The 24,017-nt window shown below is 38.5% G+C and overlaps 1 protein-coding gene and 1 pseudogene across 6 annotated transcripts in view; both read left to right on the forward strand.

Annotated features, from left to right (window-relative positions):
* Positions 1-22,014, forward strand: part of Pikfyve (phosphoinositide kinase, FYVE-type zinc finger containing) — a 90,094-nt gene extending 68,080 nt beyond the window's left edge. For 5 of the 6 annotated variants that reach the window (XM_075952028.1, XM_075952027.1, XM_075952031.1 and 2 more), the window contains 14 exons: positions 2,196-2,256; positions 3,091-3,228; positions 4,234-4,354; positions 6,433-6,528; positions 7,955-8,038; positions 8,843-8,940; positions 11,652-11,816; positions 13,698-13,757; positions 14,309-14,485; positions 15,494-15,597; positions 16,283-16,411; positions 17,485-17,746; positions 18,132-18,206; positions 18,774-22,014. In XM_075952028.1, the coding sequence (XP_075808143.1) occupies positions 2,196-2,256; positions 3,091-3,228; positions 4,234-4,354; positions 6,433-6,528; positions 7,955-8,038; positions 8,843-8,940; positions 11,652-11,816; positions 13,698-13,757; positions 14,309-14,485; positions 15,494-15,597; positions 16,283-16,411; positions 17,485-17,746; positions 18,132-18,206; positions 18,774-18,889 (1,686 nt within the window). In that variant the 3' untranslated portion in view covers positions 18,890-22,014. The remainder of the gene's footprint in view (positions 1-2,195; positions 2,257-3,090; positions 3,229-4,233; positions 4,355-6,432; positions 6,529-7,954; positions 8,039-8,842; positions 8,941-11,651; positions 11,817-13,697; positions 13,758-14,308; positions 14,486-15,493; positions 15,598-16,282; positions 16,412-17,484; positions 17,747-18,131; positions 18,207-18,773) is intronic. The other variant, XM_075952030.1, reaches the window with a different exon arrangement.
* Positions 22,015-22,849: 835 nt separating this feature from the next.
* Positions 22,850-23,020, forward strand: LOC142837228 (U2 spliceosomal RNA; annotated as a pseudogene).
* Positions 23,021-24,017: the final 997 nt, after the last annotated feature.

Genomic DNA, 24,017 nt, shown 5'->3' on the forward strand with positions numbered 1-24,017 from the left:
TATATGACTGGGTTCTTTATTCAAGATCCCACAGAGCTAAAATTAAGGGCTCGGCCATTTTTGAGGGTCAGCATGTTCTTCCAAGCTCCTTTAGGTTGTTGACAGGACTTGGTTCCTATAGTGACCAATCTTCTCTTGGTGGCTGTTGATGCTTACATTCCCTGCCCTGCAATCTGTTCCATCTTCTAGGCCTTCCATGCTGGTCCAGCTCCTCTTGAGCTTTAGATCACTTTGTTTATCTCTGACTTACACAGCTTTAAGATTTTTGTGCTTAATGCACTTGTATCTGGATTTCTCTTGGTTTTTGTGGTCAGTTGACTTGGCACCATTATATTTGCAAAATTTGTTCACAGCAATACTTAGACATCTGTTTGTTAGAGTAATTAGAATAAGGGTGTATACACCAGAGACTAAACATTTTGGGGACCTTTAGAATTCTGCTTGTCATGCTGCTCAGATATCACAGGAAATGATGCTAGTGTAATGGCCTTGTATCCTGACATCACAGGGTTTTGAGGACAGGGAAGGTTCTTTTCATGTCACCAGACTGTTGTAAAGAAGTGTCATGGAGTGATGGCTCCACATACTGCAAATCATTTTAGAAAATTGAATGGTTATTTCTTTTTGTCTGTTAAGCGACGATTTAATAATTGTATTTCCTCTTAATATTTAGATAAGAATAACAGTTAGAATGATGGCTGAGCAGTTAAGAGCACTGGCTGCTCTTCCAGAGGGCCCAGGTTCAATTCCCAGCAACCACATAACAGCTCACAGCTGTCTGTAACTCTAGTTTACATAAAAGTGAACATAAAAATGTATCTAGTGCACATAAAAATAAATAAAAATCTTTAAAAAAGAAAGAAATACACTATTACCCATGAAGTGATCTGCTTTTGAAAAGTTGAAAATTGACTTGAAATTCTGTTACACTGCTTTTTGGCAAATGGTTTTGAGTACCTATTTTTCTTTACGTGTTTTCCTAGCTTATATGCCATTCACTTGTGAACAACAGCCATAGTTACTGTCTCGTAGAAACATTTGCCTCTTTAAAAAGATACTGATAGAAAACACATGAACCCAATAGAATTTAGTGACCCTAAAAAGATTGTAGAAAAGCGTAAAGAAGGCAGAGTTTGGTGATGGAGTAGGTAATAGTGGTGGGTTATTTTATTTAAATGACACAGAAAATCTCTCTAATGTGGTAGCTACTACTGACATGAGATGACTTATGAGGGCTTGTAGTCCTGCTCAGGTTGTCCATGGGTAATAGGACATCGATGGTTCAGTAGATGGCTGGTAGGAGAGGAGTGGGCTCACTAGACTACTTAGTGTTCCTAGATGTGTCCATGCAAGGTGTGAGCTACTATTTAGAGCAATATTCTCAAAGTCATGGGTCCATGTCTGCAGGATATAGAATCTAGCTGTCTTCTAGTTAGCCAGACATCTAAGATAGTTCTGAAAATGTGAAACAGTGACACTTCTTCATTAGTGGTTTGTTTTGTTTTTTTTAAATTTTGGAAAATAGCTTTATTCTACTTCAACTAGCTTTTATATTTATGTTTCTATGTAATGGTGTTATTTCTAAGTGAACCAATAAATGCATACTTAGGAATGCACTCAGACTTAATTAATTAAAATGGCAAGAGCCACTTTAAATTATAAAGACATAATATTTTAGTGGAAACATGTCTTGAGTTCAAAAATTTCAAGATTCACTAGGTTAGACTGTAGTTATGAGGCAAGCAGGCCTGCTTTTCATCCTGCCCGGTTCCCACATGGCTAGCTTTACCCAAAATAATTACACAGAAACTGTATTCATTTTAAACACTGCCTGGTCCATTAGTTTCAGCCTCTTATTGGCTAATTCTCACATCTTCCTTAACCCATTTCTAATAATGTGTGTAGCACCACGAGGTGGTGGCTTACCAGGAAAGATTCAGCATGTCTGACCTGGCGGCTGGCTCCATTGTGTCTGCCTGGAGAGGAGAGACATGGCGTCTCCCTCACTTCCCTTCTTCCCAGCATTCTGTTCTGTTTACTCCGCCTACCTAATTTTCTGTCCTGTCAAAGGGCCAAGGCAGTTTTTTTATTAACACAAAACAGAAGACTCTCCCATATCATTAGACTACTTTTAAAGTGTGATTTTTTTTTAAAAAAAATATATCCTTAAAAATAGCGTATTTATTTCTCTTCAGATAAGTGCAATGGACACATCTCCAAGGAATATTTCTCCAGGACTTCACAATGGAGAAAAAGGTTGGTCTTTATTTGTAGTCTGGTGACCTCTTGCTCTTGCATTTAAAGAGATTTTACTCTGTAAGTTGCTTTTAACTGCTAATGTGAACATTATTTTCTAAGACATGTGTCCATAGTAATTTTCCTCCTTATAGAACACCTACAATTCTTACTGGTCTGAGAGTGTCATGCAGTGTGTTATAGGAACATAAATTAGGATGTAGAAATGCATACAGTGATAGTAAGGGCTGCCAGTAGGAAAAAAAGAATAAAACCGGGCGTTGACATCTTCTTTGCTTATGCTGGTCAGGCAGCCTCCTTATTCTGTTATTAGGGTTTGTCTTGGCATGGTTAATTTATGTTCTTAAATTGCTTTCTAAAATTTTTATTCTTCAGTAACTTAGTATCATTTTGGAAACTGTAGGGAAATTTACATAGATTGTCTGTTGAATAGAACTTACTGTTTGTTTACATTTTTCTGTAATAATTATAACTTTTTTTTTCTCTGTCAGAGTAAACATCTAAGTTTCCCCACAGTGCTGTTAATTCCATTCTCTGTGAAGCCAGACCATATGTAGGCAGATAATGGAGTATAAAGGAAAGGGTATTGTGTTAGGTAGTGGGCAGGAGGCATTTATAGTTTTGTCACCAAGATTTGATTGTGGCCAGATCATATAATCTTCCTGGATTCTTATTTCAGTTTTTATGGCATAAGTTACATGACCTAGATAATTTTCCAAAAGGTAAATTTCCACGTTTTAAGAAGTAGAAATACAATTTGGCATTTAAGAAAGTGTTATCAGGTGAAATGGACATCTTGTCTTAACTGACTCATCTGAGATGATGTTTCTCTAGAGGATCGCTTCTTGACAACCCTGTCCAGCCAGAGCTCCACAAGCTCTACCCATCTCCAGCTGCCAACTCCTCCTGAGACCCTGGCTGAGCAGCTGATGGGAGGGCCCTCCGACCTGGACACAGCCAGTGGCTCTGAAGGTAAGGTTCCGGCCACTGTTTACCCTGTTCCATTGAAGTTAAGACTGAGATGATTCCTTGTTTCCTATGTGTCTCTGAAAAAGAAAACCATGGCTAATTCTTTGATATGGTGCTTCTTATCCTTTAGAATTGTTTATGTTTGTTTAAAGTTCTTTTTTAAGGGCTGGAGAGATGGCTCATTGGTTAAGAGCATCAGCTGCTCTTCCAGAGGATCCTGGCCTCAATTCTCAACACCCACATGGCAACTCACAACTCTTTATAATTCCAGTTCCAGGGAATTTGACTCCCTCTTCTGACACCTCCTTGTATGCCGGTCAAACATATACACATTCAGGCAAAACACTCATGCACATAAAGAAATAATAAATTAATTTTTAAAGTACCTTTTAAAATACAGCCTTTCATGTTATCCCTTCCTCCATTAGCTGAACTGACATGCATCACTGTGTGTATGTAAATGTCCTAGTAAAACAGTATTACTCATTGTTCTCTACTTTTGGGAACATCTTTTTAAAGGTGTGTAAAGTGTATTATTATTGCTTTGTAAGTGAAGGAAAATTTTGCCATTTCTTTCCAACAGACATTTACATTATAACAAAACCCATGCCTTGCTTCTCTGTTTTCTGTTAAGCAGTACGTACTGAATTCTGAACTTCGGCTCAGTTTACCGTTGCTGTCAGCTCAGGTGTAATAGCTAGAATGCACATTCCTGTGCTGCAAAGACAACACTGGCAGTTCATGCATAGTCAGACAGGCAGTCCCTATGGCTCCTGTGACAACAAGAGAGCGCTGATGAGGATGCTCTGAGTTTTGGAGTTAGTGCTGAGTTAGCTCACTGTTGCCTTTTCAGTGTCTAAGCGACTTTCTTGATCTAGAAAGTGAAAACCATCGTTTATATCCATGGTGCTCAGTATGCCTGTCTATAGTCTCAAGAGAAAACAGCAGACGCTTCTCCTTTTATTTTTCCTGAATGTTAATGTGTAAGTAGACTATTTTTTGTCCTAGATGTATTTGACGGGCATTTGCTGGGATCCACAGACAGCCAGGTGAAGGAGAAGTCAACCATGAAAGCCATCTTTGCTAATCTGCTTCCAGGAAACAGCTATAATCCCATTCCATTTCCTTTGTAAGTATTTCAAGACCAAGTGGCTCTTTGTATATGTGTATATGCGATATCCATGTGTATATGCACTATCAGGGCCTTTCACTGAACCCAGAGCTAGCTGATGGCCAGTAAACCCCAGTGATCTTGTCTCTGTCTCCTTTAGTACTGGAGACCACAGGCATGTGTGGTCGTATCTGGCTTCTTATATGGTGCTAGGGACTTGAGTCATCTCCTCAGCCCACATTCATTTATCTTTAAAACACATATTGCTGGTTGTATATGAGTGCATTGCCACCCCTATAATTTATTTTAACAGATACTGATAAGGAGCAAAATGATCCAAGTATGTTTTCATGGTTTGTTTTTTTTTTTTTTTGTAGTTTGTTTCATTTTTTTTAATGCTGTACTTGCTCAGACTGGAAAGAAACACATGACGACTGTAAAAGCTTGTTTTTGTGCTGGTCGGCCTATGTGGCCGTCAGGTGCTGCCTTTGTTATGCTGGCACAAGTTTATCCAAGCCATGGGCCTTTACTTACGCTTTTATTCAGTAGTAATTTTCATTGCTGTTCTCTTGTCCCCAGGTGGAGAGCATTACTCTTAGGAGCTCATGGTCTTGGGGAAGAGAGAGTAGAGATACTCAGACATGTAGGATTCACTACATGGTGTCTTGTATAAGAGGCTCACTTGGCCAACTGCAGGCCTAGAAGTCTGTTGTTCAATGTCATTTGTTCTTCCTGTTGGGAACAATGGCCAAGTCCTAGTACCTCTTTCTCAACCAGGAAGTTATGTTCTTTTTTGAAGAAAACTTTACTGGATTTTCCTTCTGTGCCCTAACTAACTAAATTAAGTCTCTGTGTGTTGTCAGAATTCTTGTCTTCATGTAGGCTGCTATGATGAATTTTCATATCCTGGTTTGCTTATAAACAATACAGATGTATTTCTCACAACTCTGGAGGCTGGAGGATCACATTTGTGTCAGCAGGGTCGATTCTGATGAGGGTCCTCGTCCAGGCCATCCTCGTATGGTGGAGAGAGCTCACTTGTCCCTTATGGCAAGGACACTGACCCCATGTATGGTGTCATTATTCTTGATCTAAAGGCCCTGTCTCCCTATACCACTACACTGGGACTTGGGAAACAGGACCTAACATTCATCCATAATTCTCTTGCTCACTCACCACCGAAAGTGGTTGTGTTTACTTGCAGAATTGTTTCTTTACCTCCCTGCACTACAAACATACATGCTGGTTCTGGTTTCCATATATGTACATAGTTAAAAACCAGTGTGTTTTTAACTATGTACATATATGGAAAGTGTGCAGATAGAACTTTTTCTCACTGTTCTTTTTCCACTACATTGGATAGTCAGTAAATGGCATCTAAGCAAAGTCAGGGACTCTACCTAATGGATCCCGGAAGTCAGGGGAACAAAGTTTGGGTTGAAGTTAACACTTGGTTTCCGTGTGACTGCAGCCGAGCGACTCTTAGGCTATTGCTGTGGAGCTAAAGCACTATTTCTACCTAGCTTTCAGGAGGCCTCTCTGAGGGTTAGGATGGAACACCGGATTTTAGATCATTTATTGCATACTCTTTTTTTTGAGACTAGTCTGACCAAGATCTTGGCAGTAGGTCACGCTTTGGAGTAACCATTTCTAGAACCCCATTTGAAACCTATTTATTTTTAATTTTATGTGTCTGGGTGTTTTGCCTACATGTATGTCTGTGTATCACGTGTATGCCTGGTGCCTGGAGAGGCCAGAAGAGGGCATTGGATTCCCTCTGGAATGGAGTAACAGTTGCAAAGCTACCATGTGGGTACTAGGAATCAAGCCCTGGCCCTAGTGTTCTTAACTGCTGAGCCACCTCTCCAGCCCCTAAACAAAAACTGATTTTTTTTCAATTGATTTATAAATATTTCTTTTTTCTTTTTGTTGTTTAGTTGATGAAGTTTCTCAGCATTTGCATGCATCTTGGCTTTCTTAATTATGTTTCTGTTGCTTACCATATGGTTGCCTTAAAATTGTCCTGAGATTTGATTGTACTGTGTTAATCAATTTTTATATTTGACTTGTAATTATATTCTTACTTTATTGAGCAGTGATCCAGATAAACACTATTTAATGTATGAACATGAACGGGTCCCCATTGCTGTCTGTGAGAAAGAGCCCAGCTCCATCATTGCCTTTGCACTCAGGTACTCTAAGCCTTTCCTGTATTACAGCTGTAAATTTCTGTGTCTGTCTATTAATTACCCTATTTAGGGACTGTTTACAATAAAATAAAGGAAAATGATTAAATGCAAGCAAAAATATATGTTCTATAGTCATGATGGTTTTTATTTTTGTTTGTTTGCTTGTTTTTTAATTTGAAAACCTTTACTCAAATAATGGGATTTGGCATGACTTTTAAGCAAGTATACTTAACAGCTAATGTGACTTGGCGTAGTATTTACTAACCCTTGAATATTCTGACCACGCTGTCTGATTGATAGCCCTGGTAACTCTTTTTGTGGTTTAGTTGTTAACATAACAGTGAAACATACCTGTTTTGCATTATCTGAATATCATTCTCCTTTCTACTTCACACACATACTGCCTGAAATTTTTCTACCTAGAGAATTCTATTTCTGCTTCTTGTTCCAAAGACATGTTTGGATGTATAGCTTACGGACTTGCTGTTTATCTTAAAGAAGCATTTCACCTTTAAAATATTTATATCTAATATCTAAAACCTAAGAATCTCATTCATAAAGCTATTTTGGCTGTGGGTGAATTTAATTTAAATAGGATCTGAGGTGCTTAACTAAAGTTTTCCTTTCATTGTAAAGTGTAAAATAAAAAAATTCCTTTTATGTATTGATTATACAAAATGTCACATTTATTGAAAAACATTTGGTTATAAACAAAATGTGGTGCATAGATATACCAGAGTAAATAGTATAGTTGTATGTGCTTCTACCTTCGTGGAGGTTAGCGTTTTCTGTAGATGAGAGTTTTTCACTTTCTAAGAGTCTGTATAATGATTCTTTTCTTTGTGCTTTAGCATTATGAAGATAATACTTGCTTCTTACCTAGTTGATTAATCACAGTCTGTCAGTAGATATTAAAGGCACAAAAAATATAGCCATTCTTAAGGAAGCAAGTGTTCTATCTGAATTCATGTTTCAATATTTTAGGAAAGTGATGCATACTAATATTCCAGGCTACTCATCCAAGAATCAGATTTTAAACCTTTGGAATGTTATTTTTTTTTTAATTAGATCCTTTAAATAGAAAACCATTTCAAATTCCATTACTCTCTGTTGTACTAAGTCTCAGTCTTTCTTATTTTAACTTATCTGTTCATTTGATCCAGATAGTTGTAGGTAGGCTTTTTTGGGGTTAGTTATGTGAGGGTTGTTGATGGCCATTAAATCCAGGGCCTTTAGAGCAAGAGCTCTCCCACTAAGTTACATCCTAACCCTTATACAGTGGATATAGTTGATGAACTGGTGAGTTAAATCTTTATGGACATTTACAATGATTATGCTTCTATAATGCAAAATTTATTTTAAAACTTATGTTTTATTGTTAAAGAAGAGCTTAATGTTTTAACACTTTTCAACCTATTTCTGCCTCAAGTTGTAAAGAATACCGAAATGCCTTAGAGGAATTGTCCAAGGCAACTCTGTGGAACAGTGCTGAAGAAGGGCTTCCAGCAAATAGGTGAATAATGACTGAGTAGAATCTCTCTAAATTGAGCTATGTCATCATCTTCTTTATCCTTGGACTTTATTCTGTGACAGCATTCATTAGCACACAATCTCCTAGGTTCACATAAGTCATTTCGTCTAGCTGTTAGACAGCACAGTTCAAGTCTTGTAAGGTCTCCACAGCCTTTAGGACATAGTTACTGACATTGTTGTGATGTGTCACTATGTGCTGTGGATTAAAATTTGCAATTTTTTAAATGATAAAAATAAGAAGCTGTTTTTTTTAAAGAAAAAAACCAGTAACCTGTAAAGTTAGTTGTGCTACTGCTTGGCTTTATAATTTTAAGTGTTTGTCAAGTTCTATAGTACTAATAAAGCTAATATTTAGAAAATAAATACTCAAATCAATGCACTTAGCATGTTCTTTGTTTTAGACAGACATTGTCATAGGCTTATCCTTACTGAAATAAATTCTCCTGCTTTACTGACCTAATAAAATTTAGTCTGAATTATCTTTGCAATTAAAGTAAAAAAATGAAATTGATGTAATTTTGTAATTGACTTATTATAGTTCTAACAATGTTTGGGAAAATTTTATAAAAGTCTATTGTTTTGTACATTTCTGTATACTTTTCTTGATCTAGTATTTTATTTTTTTAAACCTAGTAAATATTTCAATATTTTTTGTAACTTGTTTTTATCAAAACCATGAGTCAGATTTTTGGTATTGTGGGTGGCTTTAATTTAGGAATTAGGATGCTTGCTTTATTCTAACTGAATATCTTCAAACTATTTTTTTTCTTTGTTTTCATGGTAGTGCTTTAGATAACAGACCAAAGAGTAGCAGCCCCATTAGATTACCTGAAATTAGTGGAGGACAGACAAACCGTACAATAGAAGCAGAACCTCAACCAAGTAAGATTTAAGTTTTTATTACATTTATTATTATTATTCTTGTTATCACTATTACTATTATTGCGTCTATGTGTGTGTGGAAACCAGAGTCAATCTGATCCTTCCACTACGTGGGTCTCAGCAGTCTATGTGTGTGTGGAAACCAGAGTCAATCTGATCCTTCCACTACGTGGGTCTCAGCAGTCTATGTGTGTGTGGAAACCAGAGTCAATCTGATCCTTCCACTATGTGGGTCTCAGCAGTCTATGTGTGTGTGGAAACCAGAGTCAATCTGATCCTTCCACTATGTGGGTCTCAGCAGTCTATGTGTGTGTGGAAACCAGAGTCAATCTGATCCTTCCACTATGTGGGTCTCAGCAGTCTTGCTCAGGTTCTCAGGCCTGGAGGCAAGTACCGGAGCCACTAAGCCATCTCACCAGCTCTAAATGCAGACATTTCTATAATTGTTCTATTCATGATTTGTGGAGGAAAACAAAAGTGATAAGAAGTGCCATCTGGTAAGAATTGCTCTTTGAAAAATAAACTTTTTATTTTATTTTTTTTTAAAAATCCTGTTTTATAGATGTTTTGCTTCTGTGAGTCTTCTGGAAATGCAGATTCAGTTCACTGAATTTAAAACATGTAGAAGCCCTTGGTGAGAAGAAGGATCTGTCTTTCTTAAGCGTTCCACCTAAAATATATACCCTAAGAAACAATAACAATGTACACGCTTTTAAATTTTATGTCATTATTGGTGAACTGATGACTTTTTTGCTATTGTCTATTAAGCTTTACCATACTCTCATAAGAATTGTCTGCTGCATCCATGTTTTTAGGAAGGGGGCTACGATTTAGACTAATTCTTTTGCTCAGGACTAGACGGAAGTAGAGCTGGGGCTTGGATGTGGCTCATGTTCAGTGTTTGCTGATGCTTTGTGGTTGGTAGGACCAGGAAGCTGAAGTGACTGCAAAGCCTTACGAATGCAGCAGACAGTTGCTGGTGTTGATCTGCCCAGTGACAAGAGAGGATTTTTTATTTTTCTCATTTTCTTTAAATTAAAACAATATTCCAAATTTGTGCTCAAGCAAAGAGAAGGGTGGTGTAGGGTGTATCTGTGCTCCTTTATTATTAGGGTGCATCTGTGCCCTTCAGACTTACTTGTCAGGACCCAGGCTTACAGCCAGCCACCTCTGACTCTACAGAGACTGAGGAAGTCAGAGCTCCAGAGTCCTGGTGTGTTTATATGAGCCACCATCCAGTTTTTTGGGTCTCTACACATGGTTATCCCCACAAAAATTGCATTTCTGTTAGCAAAGCCTTATGCACCAGTGGGTATTAAGCATTTTTATGACTGATACTCTGTGGATTTTGTAAGTGATACTGTTAGAATCACACATATTAATATGATGAATGAAATTAAAAACTGTAAACAACAAAGCAAAAGTATACATTCTTGTCATTCTAGAATACTTTTTAAAAATTTTATATATGCTAATTTTTTTAAGATTTTATTTTTTGTGGCTGGAGGAATGGCTTTATGGCTGAGTGCACTGACTGCTTTTTCAAAGGATACTTTTCTAGATGACCCAGGTTCAATTCCTAGCACCTGCATGGCAGTTTACAGCTGTGATACTCCACTTATAGGGAACCTAACAAAATACCAATGCACATAAAATAAAATGAAAAAAATATTTTATTTCTACTATTTTTTTAATGTACATTTCTGTTTATTTATGTATGCTGTGTGTGTCTCCTTGGAGGACAGAAGAGGATGTCAGATCCCTGGAATTGGAGTTACAGGCAGCTCATAGTTGCCTAACATGGGTGCTGAGGACCAAACACAGGTCTCCTAGAAGAGCAATGTGTGCTGTTAACTGCTGAGTCCTCTCTCCAGCACCTATTTTATTTAATTATGTGTGTGTGTCTTTGTAGGGGTGTGCTTTTGGGTCTAGGTGCCCATTGAGTCAGAAGAAGGTGTCAGATGTACAGCTGGCAGTTTTGAGCTGCCTGGTGTGGGCGCTGGGGACAGACCGTAGCTCCTCTGCTAGAGCAGGATGCTGCTCTTAGCTGCTTTATTGTCTTTCCAACCCCCTGTGAAGTACGATACCTAGTTCTTTCTTTATTTATTTTGAAAGATTCTGTGCACAAAATGTTTTCCTCTGTTAAAATACAGAACACAGGGACTGAAAGCTGGCTCACGGGTTGAGTGCTGGTGTTTCTTCCAGAGAACATGGGTCTGATTTCCAGCATTCACATCATGACTAACAACCTTCTGTTACTCCAGTTCTAGGGGATTATGGCTTCTTCAGGAATTCATGAACGTGGTGTATGTGATGCAGGCAAATTGCCATATGCATAAAATAAGAAAATAAATATTAGAACAATACAGAGTGTAAAAGATACAAAGATGTTACCTTTAGCTCTGAATTCTTTTAGCTTTCATGTTGATTTTTACTGCAGTGTTTTAAGAATGCTGTGATAATTCTTGCTATTGCTTAACCAAGAGTTTTGTCTGGCTTTCTGGAGAATTTCTCCCATTTTACTTCAACTAGCCGAACGTTTTTGCCTTGTTTCTGATGAGGGTGCTCACTGACTTACAAACGCATCAGCGTGTGGAATTAAAACCTGTAAACAAGAGTATCTGCATAACGCAGACCATTAGCTTCATGCCTGGTTACTGCCACCGTTAGTGACCTACCTCCAAGTTAATGTGTTACCTTTTACTTTTAAGCCAAAAAAGCTTCAGGAATGTTGTCCTTCTTCAGAGGAACGTCAGGGAGGAGCCCTGATCTCTCTTCTCAAAAGAGGGAGACTTTACGTGGGGCTGACAGTGCTTACTACCAGGTGGGGCAGACCGGCAAAGAGGGGACGGAGAGCCAAGGCGGGGAGCCTCAAGGTATGCTAAGTGGGGTGCATGGGCTTATTTTTAGTCTTCATTTATTTTCTTCAGTTTTGTGTAATAGACCAGGAACAGCATGATACTTGAAGAGTCCATTTGGCTTCAGAGGTCTGCAATGTTATTTTTTTTGTGTGCTAGAATCAGAAAGCTTTAGTGTCCATACCTATAAAGAAGCAAAAGCAAAGTCTTCTAAGGGCTCAGTGGCATTATACATGTAAACATAATTCATAACATGTATTCATCTTTTCATTACCCATTATCTCCTCCACATGCTTTCTTCTTCCCCAGTCCCGTAAGATGGCTGTTTATTTCCTAGCCAACAAACTGTTAGTCATTGATTCCTGCTGGGAAAGGAAAATCAGTTCTTGCCAATGGAGTGTCTCTGGGTTTATCACCCACATACTAGGGCAGGCCCCATGCCCAAGAGTAATTGGCCAACAGAAAGCAGATTACAGACTCTTTGTTTTGTTTTGTTTTTTTTTTTTTTTTTTTTTTTGGTTTTTCGAGACAGGGTTTCTCTGTGGCTTTGGAGCCTGTCCTGGAACTAGCTCTTTAGACCAGGCTGGCCTCGAACTCACAGAGATCCGCCTGCCTCTGCCTCCCGAGTGCTGGGATTAAAGGCTTGCGCCACCACCGCCCGGCTTGTTTTGTTTTTGTATGTGTGCATATTTTCTCTTAGGATTTTTTTGTCTTCTTAGATTTTTGTTTTGACTTTCATCTCTTTTTTTTTTCTTTTTGAGAAAGAGGGCAAGAACATGAGAGCTGAAGTCAGGTGGGTAGGGAGGAGTTGGGGTAGGGAAAAGAATGTGATCAACATATATTGTATATAAAAAAGAAAAAAATCAAAACTGCAGATTGACTTGGTGGTATACAGATATAATCCTAGCACTCAGGAGGCTGAGGCAGGAGGATTTTAAGTTCATGGCCAGTTTAGGTCACCCTATTTCAAAACTAAGAAAAACAAAACAAAAACATAGCAACTGATAAATTGTTTTTACATGTTTAATATTCTGTATGTTACTGCTGGTCTGTAGGTGTCTGTACTGTGCTCCTTGGAGGGATATGAAGGGATATGAAGCCTAATAAATGGTTCTGAAATGTGAGACTTAGGGGATGGTTTGTTCTTTTAGACTTTAGGATGTGTTTCGTATTTATAGTAAATGTTGTAATTTTAAAAAAAAAGTGGCGTGAAAGAGAACTCAGGTGGAGGGAGGGATATTCTTTCTGTTGGGGGACAGTGGATGGGAAAGGAGGCAGGGGACGGGGAGACCGGCTTCTGGGGACAGTAGCAGAAGAGAAGAGAGAGCAGAGAGACAGACAGAGACAGAGAGAAAGAGGGCGAGATGGGAGGTGGGCAGGGCCCTTTTTAAAGGGAGTGCAGTAAATGTGCACAGGAGATGCCTATAGTGGCTTCAGCTGAGGACGTATATCCCAAGGTCAAGCCTTACAGATGCCTGAATACTAAAGTAAACATAGTGGATCTGGCCAGAAAGGTGAGTCTAATGCAAAAAAAGAAAAGACTTTAATATATCAAAGAAGCATATATATATATATATATGCGCCTAGAAAAAAATCTTTCGTAAACAGGGGTGAAGAGCCTTGGGAATTCTTGGTGTAAAAGCTTGAGTTTACTGTATTGCTGTCACAGAAATCACTTATATGTAAGAAAAGTGATCCAATCTGAAATATTTAAATCCCAGGATAGAGCATGCATTTTTATTGTAGTCATTTACATAATTTGTCTGTTTAATGCATATTTTATAGTGATTTGATTAGGATATTTATATTATTAATCTGCTAACTTTTGTTGCTATATTTGGAAAAAGGACAAAATGAAGTCTAATGCTTTGCTTTTATAAATGATATTGAATCTTTTAGATGAGGTAGATGGAGGAGACACACAGAAAAAACAGCTCACAAATCCTCATGTGGAACTTCGTAAGTGTGCAGTTAACATTTTGTCTAACCAAGATGTGTAACTTCATTCTAGATAAATGTCCTGAGTTTTTTTAAATGAATGTTAGGTATTGGTATGAGTTTTCAATTTATAAAATCTGTATTATTTATTTTCTTTATTTAAATTGTAATTTATAATAAATTATACTTTAATTTCTAAAGTTGAAATATTTTCTTATTATGTAGTTGAGAGGTGCAGAGCTTGACATCATTAGTGTTTATTTGGGGTGGGGATGACATGCTCGCCCAGCATGTTTTGCCCTGGTTTCAGTCCTCACTGCCATATGGCTATGTGCTCATAGGAGCTGACGTTTAAGAACTGCTCTAGAGATGCAGTGAAGAAAATATAGTCCCCGTGTAAAAGCAGAGCAGAGCGCAGAGTCGATGGTCAGATGGTGTTCCGATAGATGAAGCTTGACACAACACAGTTGTGATTGGCCAGATTTTTACTTCATTATGTTTGGTACTTGGAGAGGTAAGAAATTTTCTGTTTATATCCTTTTTTTCTTTTTAATCTTTTCAACTCTTTGTAGAATTTTCGGATGCAAATGCCAAGTTTTACTGTCGGCTGTACTACGCGGGAGAGTTTCATAAGATGCGGGAGGTGGTTCTGGGGAGCAGTGAGGAAGATTTCATACGCTCCCTTTCTCACTCCTCACCCTGGCAGGCCCGGGGAGGCAAGTCAGGAGCTGCATTCTACGCCACGGAAGGTAATTCTGTTTACTCACTAGTGCAAACACTTGCTGTTCTTTGCCTTGAGATGCCACACTTGAAGTGGGCATTATATATTCACCGTTGGCAAACAAAGTCCTCTAGGTTCTTTCTGTTCCTGAGAAGAGTAATAACATCTTCAAAGACTATATAGGCTGAGACATGGTCTGAGTTTTCAGATCTATGTGGAAACTTCATTGGTTATTGTCTATAACTACACTCCAGAAGCCTGGCAGACACAGCCTAAGGGAGGGCAGATTTATTTCAGTTCATGTTCAGCTCCTGAGTGGTTGGCAGAGGGAGATGTGGTGGCTGCTAGCCACTCACATCATCACAGACAGGAGGCAGAAAGTGAGGCTGGGGTAGAGGAAAAGTCTTTCTCTGTTTCCAGCTAGGCCTGTCTCCTAAAGTCTCACCCCTTCCATAGCAGGGTCAGCGGACTGAACAAGCTTGAAAGCATGGGGCTGGTGGGGGATATCTCAGATTCAGACCACAGCAAACAGCCTGGGGGAAACTCAGTTGGGTGCCATAGAACTGATGATAGAAAAGGAACAGTAGAGATGTTTGGCCAGAATATACAAAGGCCAAGTTCTTTCCTATATAGGCTTACCTAATAACATAATACTCTCCGAACACAAAATTATTGAAGACAGTATAGATTTGTGACTTCATAAAAACTTTAATGACTTTCAAGAGTTATTGAAGTAGCAGTGGAGTTAATAAGCATTCTTTGAGAGTTATAAAAAGTAAATAAATGAATTTATGCTATGAATTTAGATTTGAGGGTAGATTTGAGTAGTGGGTGTTTTTAGTCCATATAATCCTTAGGACTCTGAATATTTTAATTACTTGGTAATTGCTCTCTGATCAAAATTTTCAGAGTGTGGTTAAAAAAAGCCTTGAAACAGAAAATAAACAAGTGATTTGTGTTCTCTGGAGTGATTGCTCTTTCATTTTATAGCAGACAATATGCATTGTGATGAATAAATGTGGATTTCTTCCTATAGATGATAGATTCATTCTGAAGCAGATGCCTCGTCTGGAAGTTCAGTCTTTCCTGGACTTTGCGCCACACTACTTCAATTACATCACAAATGCTGTCCAGCAAAAGGTAGAAATCCTGAATCTTGTTTGCAGTTACAGTGCATTGGGCTTCAAAAAGCTTTCTCTGTGGAAAGATAAGAGCGGGGGGCGGGGGCGTGCCTGGAATCTTTTATTCTACTGTGATGTGAAGGAATGCAGAGTCTTTAGAGATCTGTTTTCCCTACCTCTGCCATTGAGGAACCCTGTAACCTTAAACAATTAGCTTTTGGTTGGTGTGTACATACCTACATACATATGTAAGTTAATATAAAATATGAGACTATTAGGTGTCCATTTAAAGACATAATATTTTTGTTGAGTAATGAGGAGGTACTTTCCTTATAGCAAAACAGTAGCTTGGGTTTGCTCGCTTGTCATTGATCAGTGACCATGAATATTTAATGAAGGAATTATGAAGGGTTTTATGGTTGTTGTCAAGTAATAATGTATTGCAGATTATGAGGGTAAATAATGTTCATGTGATGATAAATTTTTTGAATTTGAACAGCTGTGAAGGACTAGCTATCTTGTATAATTTAAGGATCTACTATTGTTACTGGCATGCAGCTTCTGACATTGAAGAATTTCAAGTACCTATTCCTGGTATATTAGTAGAAAACCATTCTTGGCTATTACATGGACAAACCAGATATTATATGACTTAGAGATAATCTTATTTTGGTAATAGTTTATTTTGATCTCTTTTTGACTAGAGGCCTACTGCTTTGGCCAAAATTCTTGGAGTTTACAGAATTGGTTATAAGAACTCTCAAAACAACACTGAGAAGAAGTTAGATCTCCTTGTCATGGAAAATCTTTTCTATGGGAGAAAGATGGCACAGGTGAGGACATTGTGTGACACCTTTGACCATGAGGACATCTTACGTTAGTCCTGTGCACATTTGACCATGAGGACATCTTACGTTAGTCCTGTGCACATTTGACCATGAGGACATCTTACGTTAGTCCTGTGCACATTTGACTTACTTTTGGAAGAAAGAAAAGTTGGTATATATCTCATTTTAAAATTTAACATTTCATATTTTAGAATCAGGTAGCTGGTGGACTAAGAAGACAGATGCCCTCCTACCGTCTTAACTTTAAAATAGAACTAGCTGAGCCCTACAGAGATTGAGCACCTGTCAGTCACTTGCTGCTTTTAGACTTCATGTTGGTCCAGATGTGAGAGTGACATTCCTGCCGCCGCTAACTAGGCACTAGTCTAGACTTCATGGTGCTCCCTGACCTCCTTCTAGTGTGAAGACAGCGTGTCCCTGAGAATAACACAGACTGAACTACACTGGGTGCTTAATGCCTTTACCTTCTGCTACTAGCTGTAATATCTTCATGAGCCAGGACTGACTGGCTAGCGCTGGTCTGTAGAACACACTCTAGGGTGGACTGGTTTTAGTCGTCCAGTTCTTTGACATTCCTACTGTTCAGATATTCTGAAATTTATGTTCTCACTTGTGCCTTGCCTGTAGTGATTGTATAGAGTTTTAATGTCTTAAGTTTGCTAAGTCTTCTTTCATACCATTGGACGATCTGAAACTTGTTAATATATTTTAAATTGGTTAAATTGACAGATTATTTCTGAACTGTTTTAATAATTGAGTGTCAGTATATTGTTTTATATGATATAATTGTGTCACCATGAATTTAATGTACTATATACCATGTACTTTTTGTATTACATAATTATATCACTGTATACTTATAAATTAAATTAGTTATATTTTATATAACTAAATATATAATTAAATTACTTATAGTTATAATAAAGTTAAATTTTGAAATAAAATTTAGAAGGACATATTATAATCGTAACTACAAGGAATCTTTTGTCTTTTAATTGCACTAATTAATTGTAGTGGCAAATTTGCACATAAATAATAAAGAATTTTTGTTTTGGTAGGTTTTTGATTTGAAAGGTTCACTTAGGAATCGAAATGTAAAAACTGACACTGGGAAAGAGAGTTGTGATGTAGTTCTGCTGGATGAAAACCTCCTAAAGATGGTTCGTGACAACCCTCTGTATATTCGTTCCCATTCCAAATCTGTGCTGAGAACCTCCATCCATAGTGACGCCCATTTCCTTTCAAGCCACCTCATTATAGACTATTCTTTGCTGGTTGGTCGAGATGACACTAGCAATGAGCTGGTAGTTGGAATCATAGGTAAGTCAATAATTGTACCCTGTTTATAGCTTGTGGTTAAAACTGGAGTAAAATTTCAGAGAGCCTGTTGAACTGGCTTAGTATCATAATCACTGAATACTTTTGGAAGCTTTCATTTATAATTTCAAAGTTAACAAACAAGTTTTCATTCTAGTCTGTTCTATTCGGTTTCTTCATTTCTAAAAGTATATAAATTAAAAGGTAATGACAATCGCCTGAAAAGGAGGCTCTGTGTCATGGCTGTAAGAATTAACCAGAGTAACGTGGGGACAACGCTTGGGCAGCACTAGCAGTGGTGCCGTGGACATTGTGACAGGCATTGCTACTGTTCTGGCTTACACTCACAACAGCTCTTCTGCTCGTGTTTTCCTCTTTCCATCCCTAGATTATATTCGAACATTTACGTGGGACAAAAAGCTTGAGATGGTGGTGAAGTCAACAGGAATTTTAGGAGGACAAGGTGAGAAAATGTTACTTTGTTTACTATTTGAACTGTCCTCACATATTGCTTGGATAATTAAGAAACATGGTTACCAGGCATGGTGGTATAATTCCAGTGCTTTGGAGTCTGAGGTATGAGCATCTTGAGTTCAAGGCCAGCTTTTGGTATGGAAGACCCCCCTCTACATGCAAAGTAAAACAAAAAATTAATGTGGATATCTTTGATTTTTCTAAAATGACTTTAATGTGAAGATGTATGTAAGTAGGGAAATACTGGATTTATGACATTTTTTTCAAAGTAAGAAGTTTTTTAAAAGCTAGAGATTCTGAATAAATGATTGACCTTAATTAATAGTTGGTATCTTCTAGATTCTCTAGTTCATTCCTGAGTTTAGGTATCTGTTCTCTTAAGAGGAGAAGAACTCATATCTGAGAAAGACTCTACCTGTGGCAGATATCAGAGCAGATACCCTGAGTGCTTTGGCATATAGCAGTTCATGGTTGTTAATTCAGTTGCCTGATTGATTTTTTTATATGCTCATACACTTAATTTTTTAATTCCTCCCTTTGTCTTTCATTGTCTTAGGTAAAATGCCAACTGTGGTCTCTCCAGAGTTGTATAGGACTAGATTTTGTGAAGCAATGGACAAATATTTCCTTATGGTGCCGGACCACTGGACAGGGTTGGATCTGAATTGCTGAAATTCTGCAGATGATTTGAAGTAGACTGTGAAGGAACGTGGATCTGAGCAAGAGACCCAGCTGTATGACATGTTTATTTCTTTGTCTCATCTATCACTGAACACAAAGACCTTTCAGTTCTGTGATTGCCCATAGACTTTCTTTAGACTGTTGATAACTGCAGGGTAAAAGCTCCGTGAATTGTACTTTGCTTCTGCTACTTGAAATTAGCTGCCTGTAAAGTGGGAAACTCTACAGAGTTAAATACAGGTTCTTCTCCAGGGGCTGTGATTGGAGATGCGTGTGTATGGGAAGAAATCGAGTTGTCATGTTTACTAACTCAATTGCTTAAAGAATAAAGCTCTGTCTGGTAGACTGTGACTGTCTGGTAGACCTTGACTCTCTGATCGATTGTAGCTGTCTGGTAGACTGTAACTGTCTGGTAGACCTTGACTATCTGATAGATTGTAGCTGTCCGGTAGACTGTGACTGTCTGGTAGATCTTGACTCTCTGATCGATTGTAGGTGTCTGATAGACTGTGCCTCACTGACATCACATTTGACACTTTTTCCTTGAGACTTATAGACTTGCTTAGTTCATTTTATGTTTCCTATGTGTGTACTTATAATTTCTGAAATATTTAGGAAAGTTCTTATTTACTCCACTAATTGCCAAGATTGGTGCTTGCTTTATTAGGAATTTGATTAAACTGGGAATCCTGTCATACTCTGTATTCTCCAGCTCACCTTGTTTTTAATTGTATTTGAGGCTTTATCATCTTTCTTTTTGTGGGTGGTAAGAGCCTATAACCATTAGCTTTAAAGCCTTTCTTAGAGCACTTTAAGGAGCTTGTTTAAGACTTCTGTGTAATGTACCAAACAGCACTTAACCTGCATGTGCATTTATAGTCTGGATTTTTCTCTAATTTTGGGGAAACAGAATGAACAGGAAATGAATTGTAGTCACTGAATCCCAAACTGAATAATTAATAATGAAGGATTTTTTGATAATAAAAGATAGATTAGACCCAATCTAAAAAACTGAGTGAGAAGGAATAATTGTTTTGTTTTGTTTTATAGTGGTAAAGTATCTTTCAACACTGTTAGCAGTTTAGTGGGATCTATAAAGTTAAAAGGTTTCACTGTGGGTATTCTCACTTTTAAGTTTTTATCATTCTGACCAGTTCTGCTGAGAAATGCTGAGAGGTGAAATTTTTCCTATTTAAGGACCATGTTACTAACCAGCAGTCTTGTCTAAGTGACTAGGAATCCTGAACTATGAGATGCTTTCACCCCAGAAAATAATAAAAAATATGTGAACATTTCTTCTTGGCTTTTATGTGACAAGGATATTTGGACATTTATAAAGTTGTAATTCAACTTTTTCAAACTTCCTCTAATAGCACATCAATATTCAGAGAAAAAAAAGAGGCTGGATGTATTGTGTTACATAGAATAGTCTGCACCTGAACTAGGCACACGTTTGACAAGTTTACTGCAGAGAGTGAAGTGGTAGCTAGCTATTTGTTTATTGAGAGCTTTAGTTTTGAATTCATAGCAAGTTGAATAAGGACGTATGTCTACACGATGTTAAGCCTCAGCCTCTCAGTCTTGTATCTGCTCCTTGTGAAGGTGGACCAAACACTGGAGAGTCTAGTTGTGATGTTAAAGGTCAGTAAAGGAGTTGTACAGACACGAAGATTGTGTTCTATGCTACTTCTGTGCATCCAGAAACAAAGGCTTTCGTGTCTGGTTGAAATGCCAGCTCTGTTCATTCTTTCTGTCCGGTTGGTTAGGGCTGTATGTCTTCCCCACTTCCTCTGGGACTATACTGATGCCTTTCCCTGCTGTGTGTGGTTGTTTCTGTTTTTCTTTTTGGTTTCAGTTCAGTGCACATAGCTGAGCTCCAGGGAGGGCAGTAACCCTTGACAGGAGAATGGTGTGTCCATCCTTTCTTGCCCCTGACTTGAAAAGCAATTTTGCTTTTTAAAGTATTGCTGCCTCTGGTATTTTGGTAACTAAACTTTCTAAGGCAAGATTGTTGCTTTGAAAGCTTGACTTGTCCTTTTAAAGTTAATGTTTGGCTGGTGTTAATGAAGGAGAATTGCAGAATTGATCTGTCTTGCGAGATACAAGTGTGTGACTCCTGGCTGCTTGCATTCAGGATATGTATGTTTATGCAGTATTTCAAATGCTTTCAATTGAATGAATGATTTCCTCCTCAACTTCCTTTCATGGCCCAAAGAATTTTTAATGTTGAAAAGCTGTGAATAAGGAAGAAATCTCATGTTCAGACTATAAAATGAATTCCAAAGTAACTGATAGTAACATGAGAGAATTATGTCAACATGTTGCTTTGTATAAAAAACTTATTTATAAATGTGAAGCTTTTTGATATTATAAAATTTTGTTTAAAAATTAGAAGAGGCTTAATTTTTTTTTCTCTGCCTGAGGGAAGAAAGGAGAAGTGAGCTGTTGTGAGCCCCTTTGTAGTCTCCTGTGTGCTTTGTGGGTTCTTAAGTCCTACAGAAATCTAAGCATCAGTATAAATAACAGGGTCATTCAGATCAGCATTGGCTCATGTGACAGCTTTGTGGCTGACTGTTTCGGCCTTTTATCTATCAGCAGTGGGCTTCTTGGAAATGCCAAGGAGAGTTATTAGCCTGTAGAAAGTTAGCTGAGTTTCCAGTGTGAAAACTGTTGCCCGTGAGCATGGTGAAGTCTGACCAGGACATTCATGCTCTCAAAGTGACTTATGCAGTATTCAAAGTATCTAGTGCAATGCCTCCCCCCCTTTTTTGGTTGTTTTTGTAATGGGTGCAGTGTATTATAGGAAAAAATGAAAATTATAATCATGAGCAGTTTTGTTAATGCTGCGTTGTCAGTTTTATAAAGGAAGATGTACATAATGTCTTTCAACAGGTTTTAAACCATAAGAAATAACATTGTAAATCACAGTAGCCTCCTAATTTAATATGAAAAACTCAATATTAAAAGTACTTAGTGTATTGAAATGTATATATTTCTCTAACTTTGTTTCCAAACTGTTTTATATGATTGACATATTATTTAAAGATAACCCTAGCCTTTTAGAGACTTGTACTGTAAATAAAGAGGACCTACAATAAACTGGAATTTACATACTCTTCTGAGTTTTGGATCTGTTTGAAGAAGTCAAGAAAGTGAGAGGAAGTTCTGCCTGCCTGTGTTGCTTTTGTTCTCTCCCTTTCTTTTTATTCTTTTCCCTTTTGTTTCCAGTAGAATTTAGTTTTGCATTTTGATCAATAATGGGCATGGTCATATGGGTTTTTCAAGTCTTCCTGTTTTTTCGTTTTCTTAATAGAGCAGGGAAGCCCTTTTCTGTACAGGATCTGCAAATTGTGGGGTGGGTGGGACTCCACGTTCATTACTTTCTGCCATGGACTTGAAGGTAAATACTGTTCCAACTGACACTGAACTCACCTCCGTGTTGCCACAGTTGTGGTCCCAAGGCCACGAGGCCCACTTCTGCCTGGGTTCAGGAGGGCAAAGCTGAGAGTGACGGGGTAGAAAGGCCTGCACAGAGTGTGCCCCTGAGAAGGCTGCGACTAGGCTGTGTGGGGAAAAGGAACGACAGCTCAGGCCCTGACCCTGCTCTTGTGGGATTAAGACAGTACATGACAGGGAAGAGACACAGTAGCTTCTAGTCTTCGGTAACCCAAAGTCTTTTATGCTAGAAATTAGGAAATTCCTGGGTCAGTGCTTAAGGAAAAAAATTAAGGAGTCTTTAATTTTGTCTTAGCAATTGTATGTTGTAATAAGAAATGTAGAACAAAATATACCACCTAAAACGATTTTAAGTTAAAATTCAGCGTTGGTGTGAAGCACACTCGTCCCCCAATCCAGGTCAATACCGTTTGCTCTGTAAGAGTGACTACTCAAGCCACTGCATATGGGTTATGTTGTGACTGTCCTGGCTTACGTACAAACTTCTCCAGGTCCATCCATGTCATCACAAGTGTGGTATCTGTTCTGATCAGTTTAATATCTGATACCTCTATTCAAGAAAATATGTTAAATGGATTTTTTGAACTGGGAGATGGAGTAGGAGCTTGCTGTGTTCGCTTCACACAGTGATCGGGTATCATCAGGACAACCAGTTATTCCCCATTTGGGGGCTAACCAGAGCTAATGCACTGGGAGACACAGGAAGTAGATCAGATCTATAATCTCATTCTCTTTGTTTCTAATGGGTTGTTTTTGTTGTTTTATAATTTCATACATTCATATAATGAAATCTTTGATCAAATCTTCCTCCTCTTTCTTTCCCCTTCAATTCTTCCCCATTCCCCTGCCCACATCTTTCTTCTCTATTTCGTGTTTTCTCTCTTTAGACCCACTGAGTCTATTCAGTCCTGCCTCTGTGTGCATGTATGTGTGATTATCTCTTGGAGTAAGGGTAGACTCCCACAGACCAGATTGCTGAGGTGAATGGATTCTCCCTTTCCCAGCCAACTTTTAAGTCTGTTTTCAACTTGTTTTAGAGTAAGGATTAAGAACTTCTGACTCAAGAATACCTCAGCTCCTTGAAGAGGGTTGATTGGAACCTTTCCCAGTCAGCAGAGAGTGTAGAAGAAATTCTCGTTAGGCCATTTAAGGCCTCTTGTGTTTTGAAATGCAAGTGCATGCCGTGTCAGTGCTATGGTACTTGCTGTCAACCCGAGAGACCTGAATTCCATCCCAGAATTCCCCATGGTGGAAGGAGAGAACCCACTCCTTCAGGTTCTCTGACGCCTCAAGTGCATGCTGAGTCAGTGCTATGGTACTTGCTGTCAACCCTAGAGACCTGAATTCCATCCCAGAATTCCCCATGGTGGAAGGAAAGAACCCACTCCTTCAGGTTCTCTGATGCCTCTCTATGTGCATTTAAAAAGAACTCGGGGGGGGGGGGGTCAGCAGGCCTAAACCGGCCTAAACCAGACTAAACTGACTATCTGAACCTGTGGCACGTTTACTTCCCAAAAAATGAGCCAACTTAGGTCTGCCAGGGGCCCCAGCAACAGCTGCTGAGCCACGAGACAGGAGGACCTGAACCGGTCCCCAGCCGCCATGACAGATGGCCTGGTGCCAGTGCTGCTGCTTCCCCTTCCTCGGGCGGGGCAGAGGAGGG

The sequence above is a fragment of the Microtus pennsylvanicus genome, chromosome 17, assembly GCF_037038515.1.
Source record: "Microtus pennsylvanicus isolate mMicPen1 chromosome 17, mMicPen1.hap1, whole genome shotgun sequence".
Lineage (NCBI taxonomy): Eukaryota > Metazoa > Chordata > Mammalia > Rodentia > Cricetidae > Microtus > Microtus pennsylvanicus.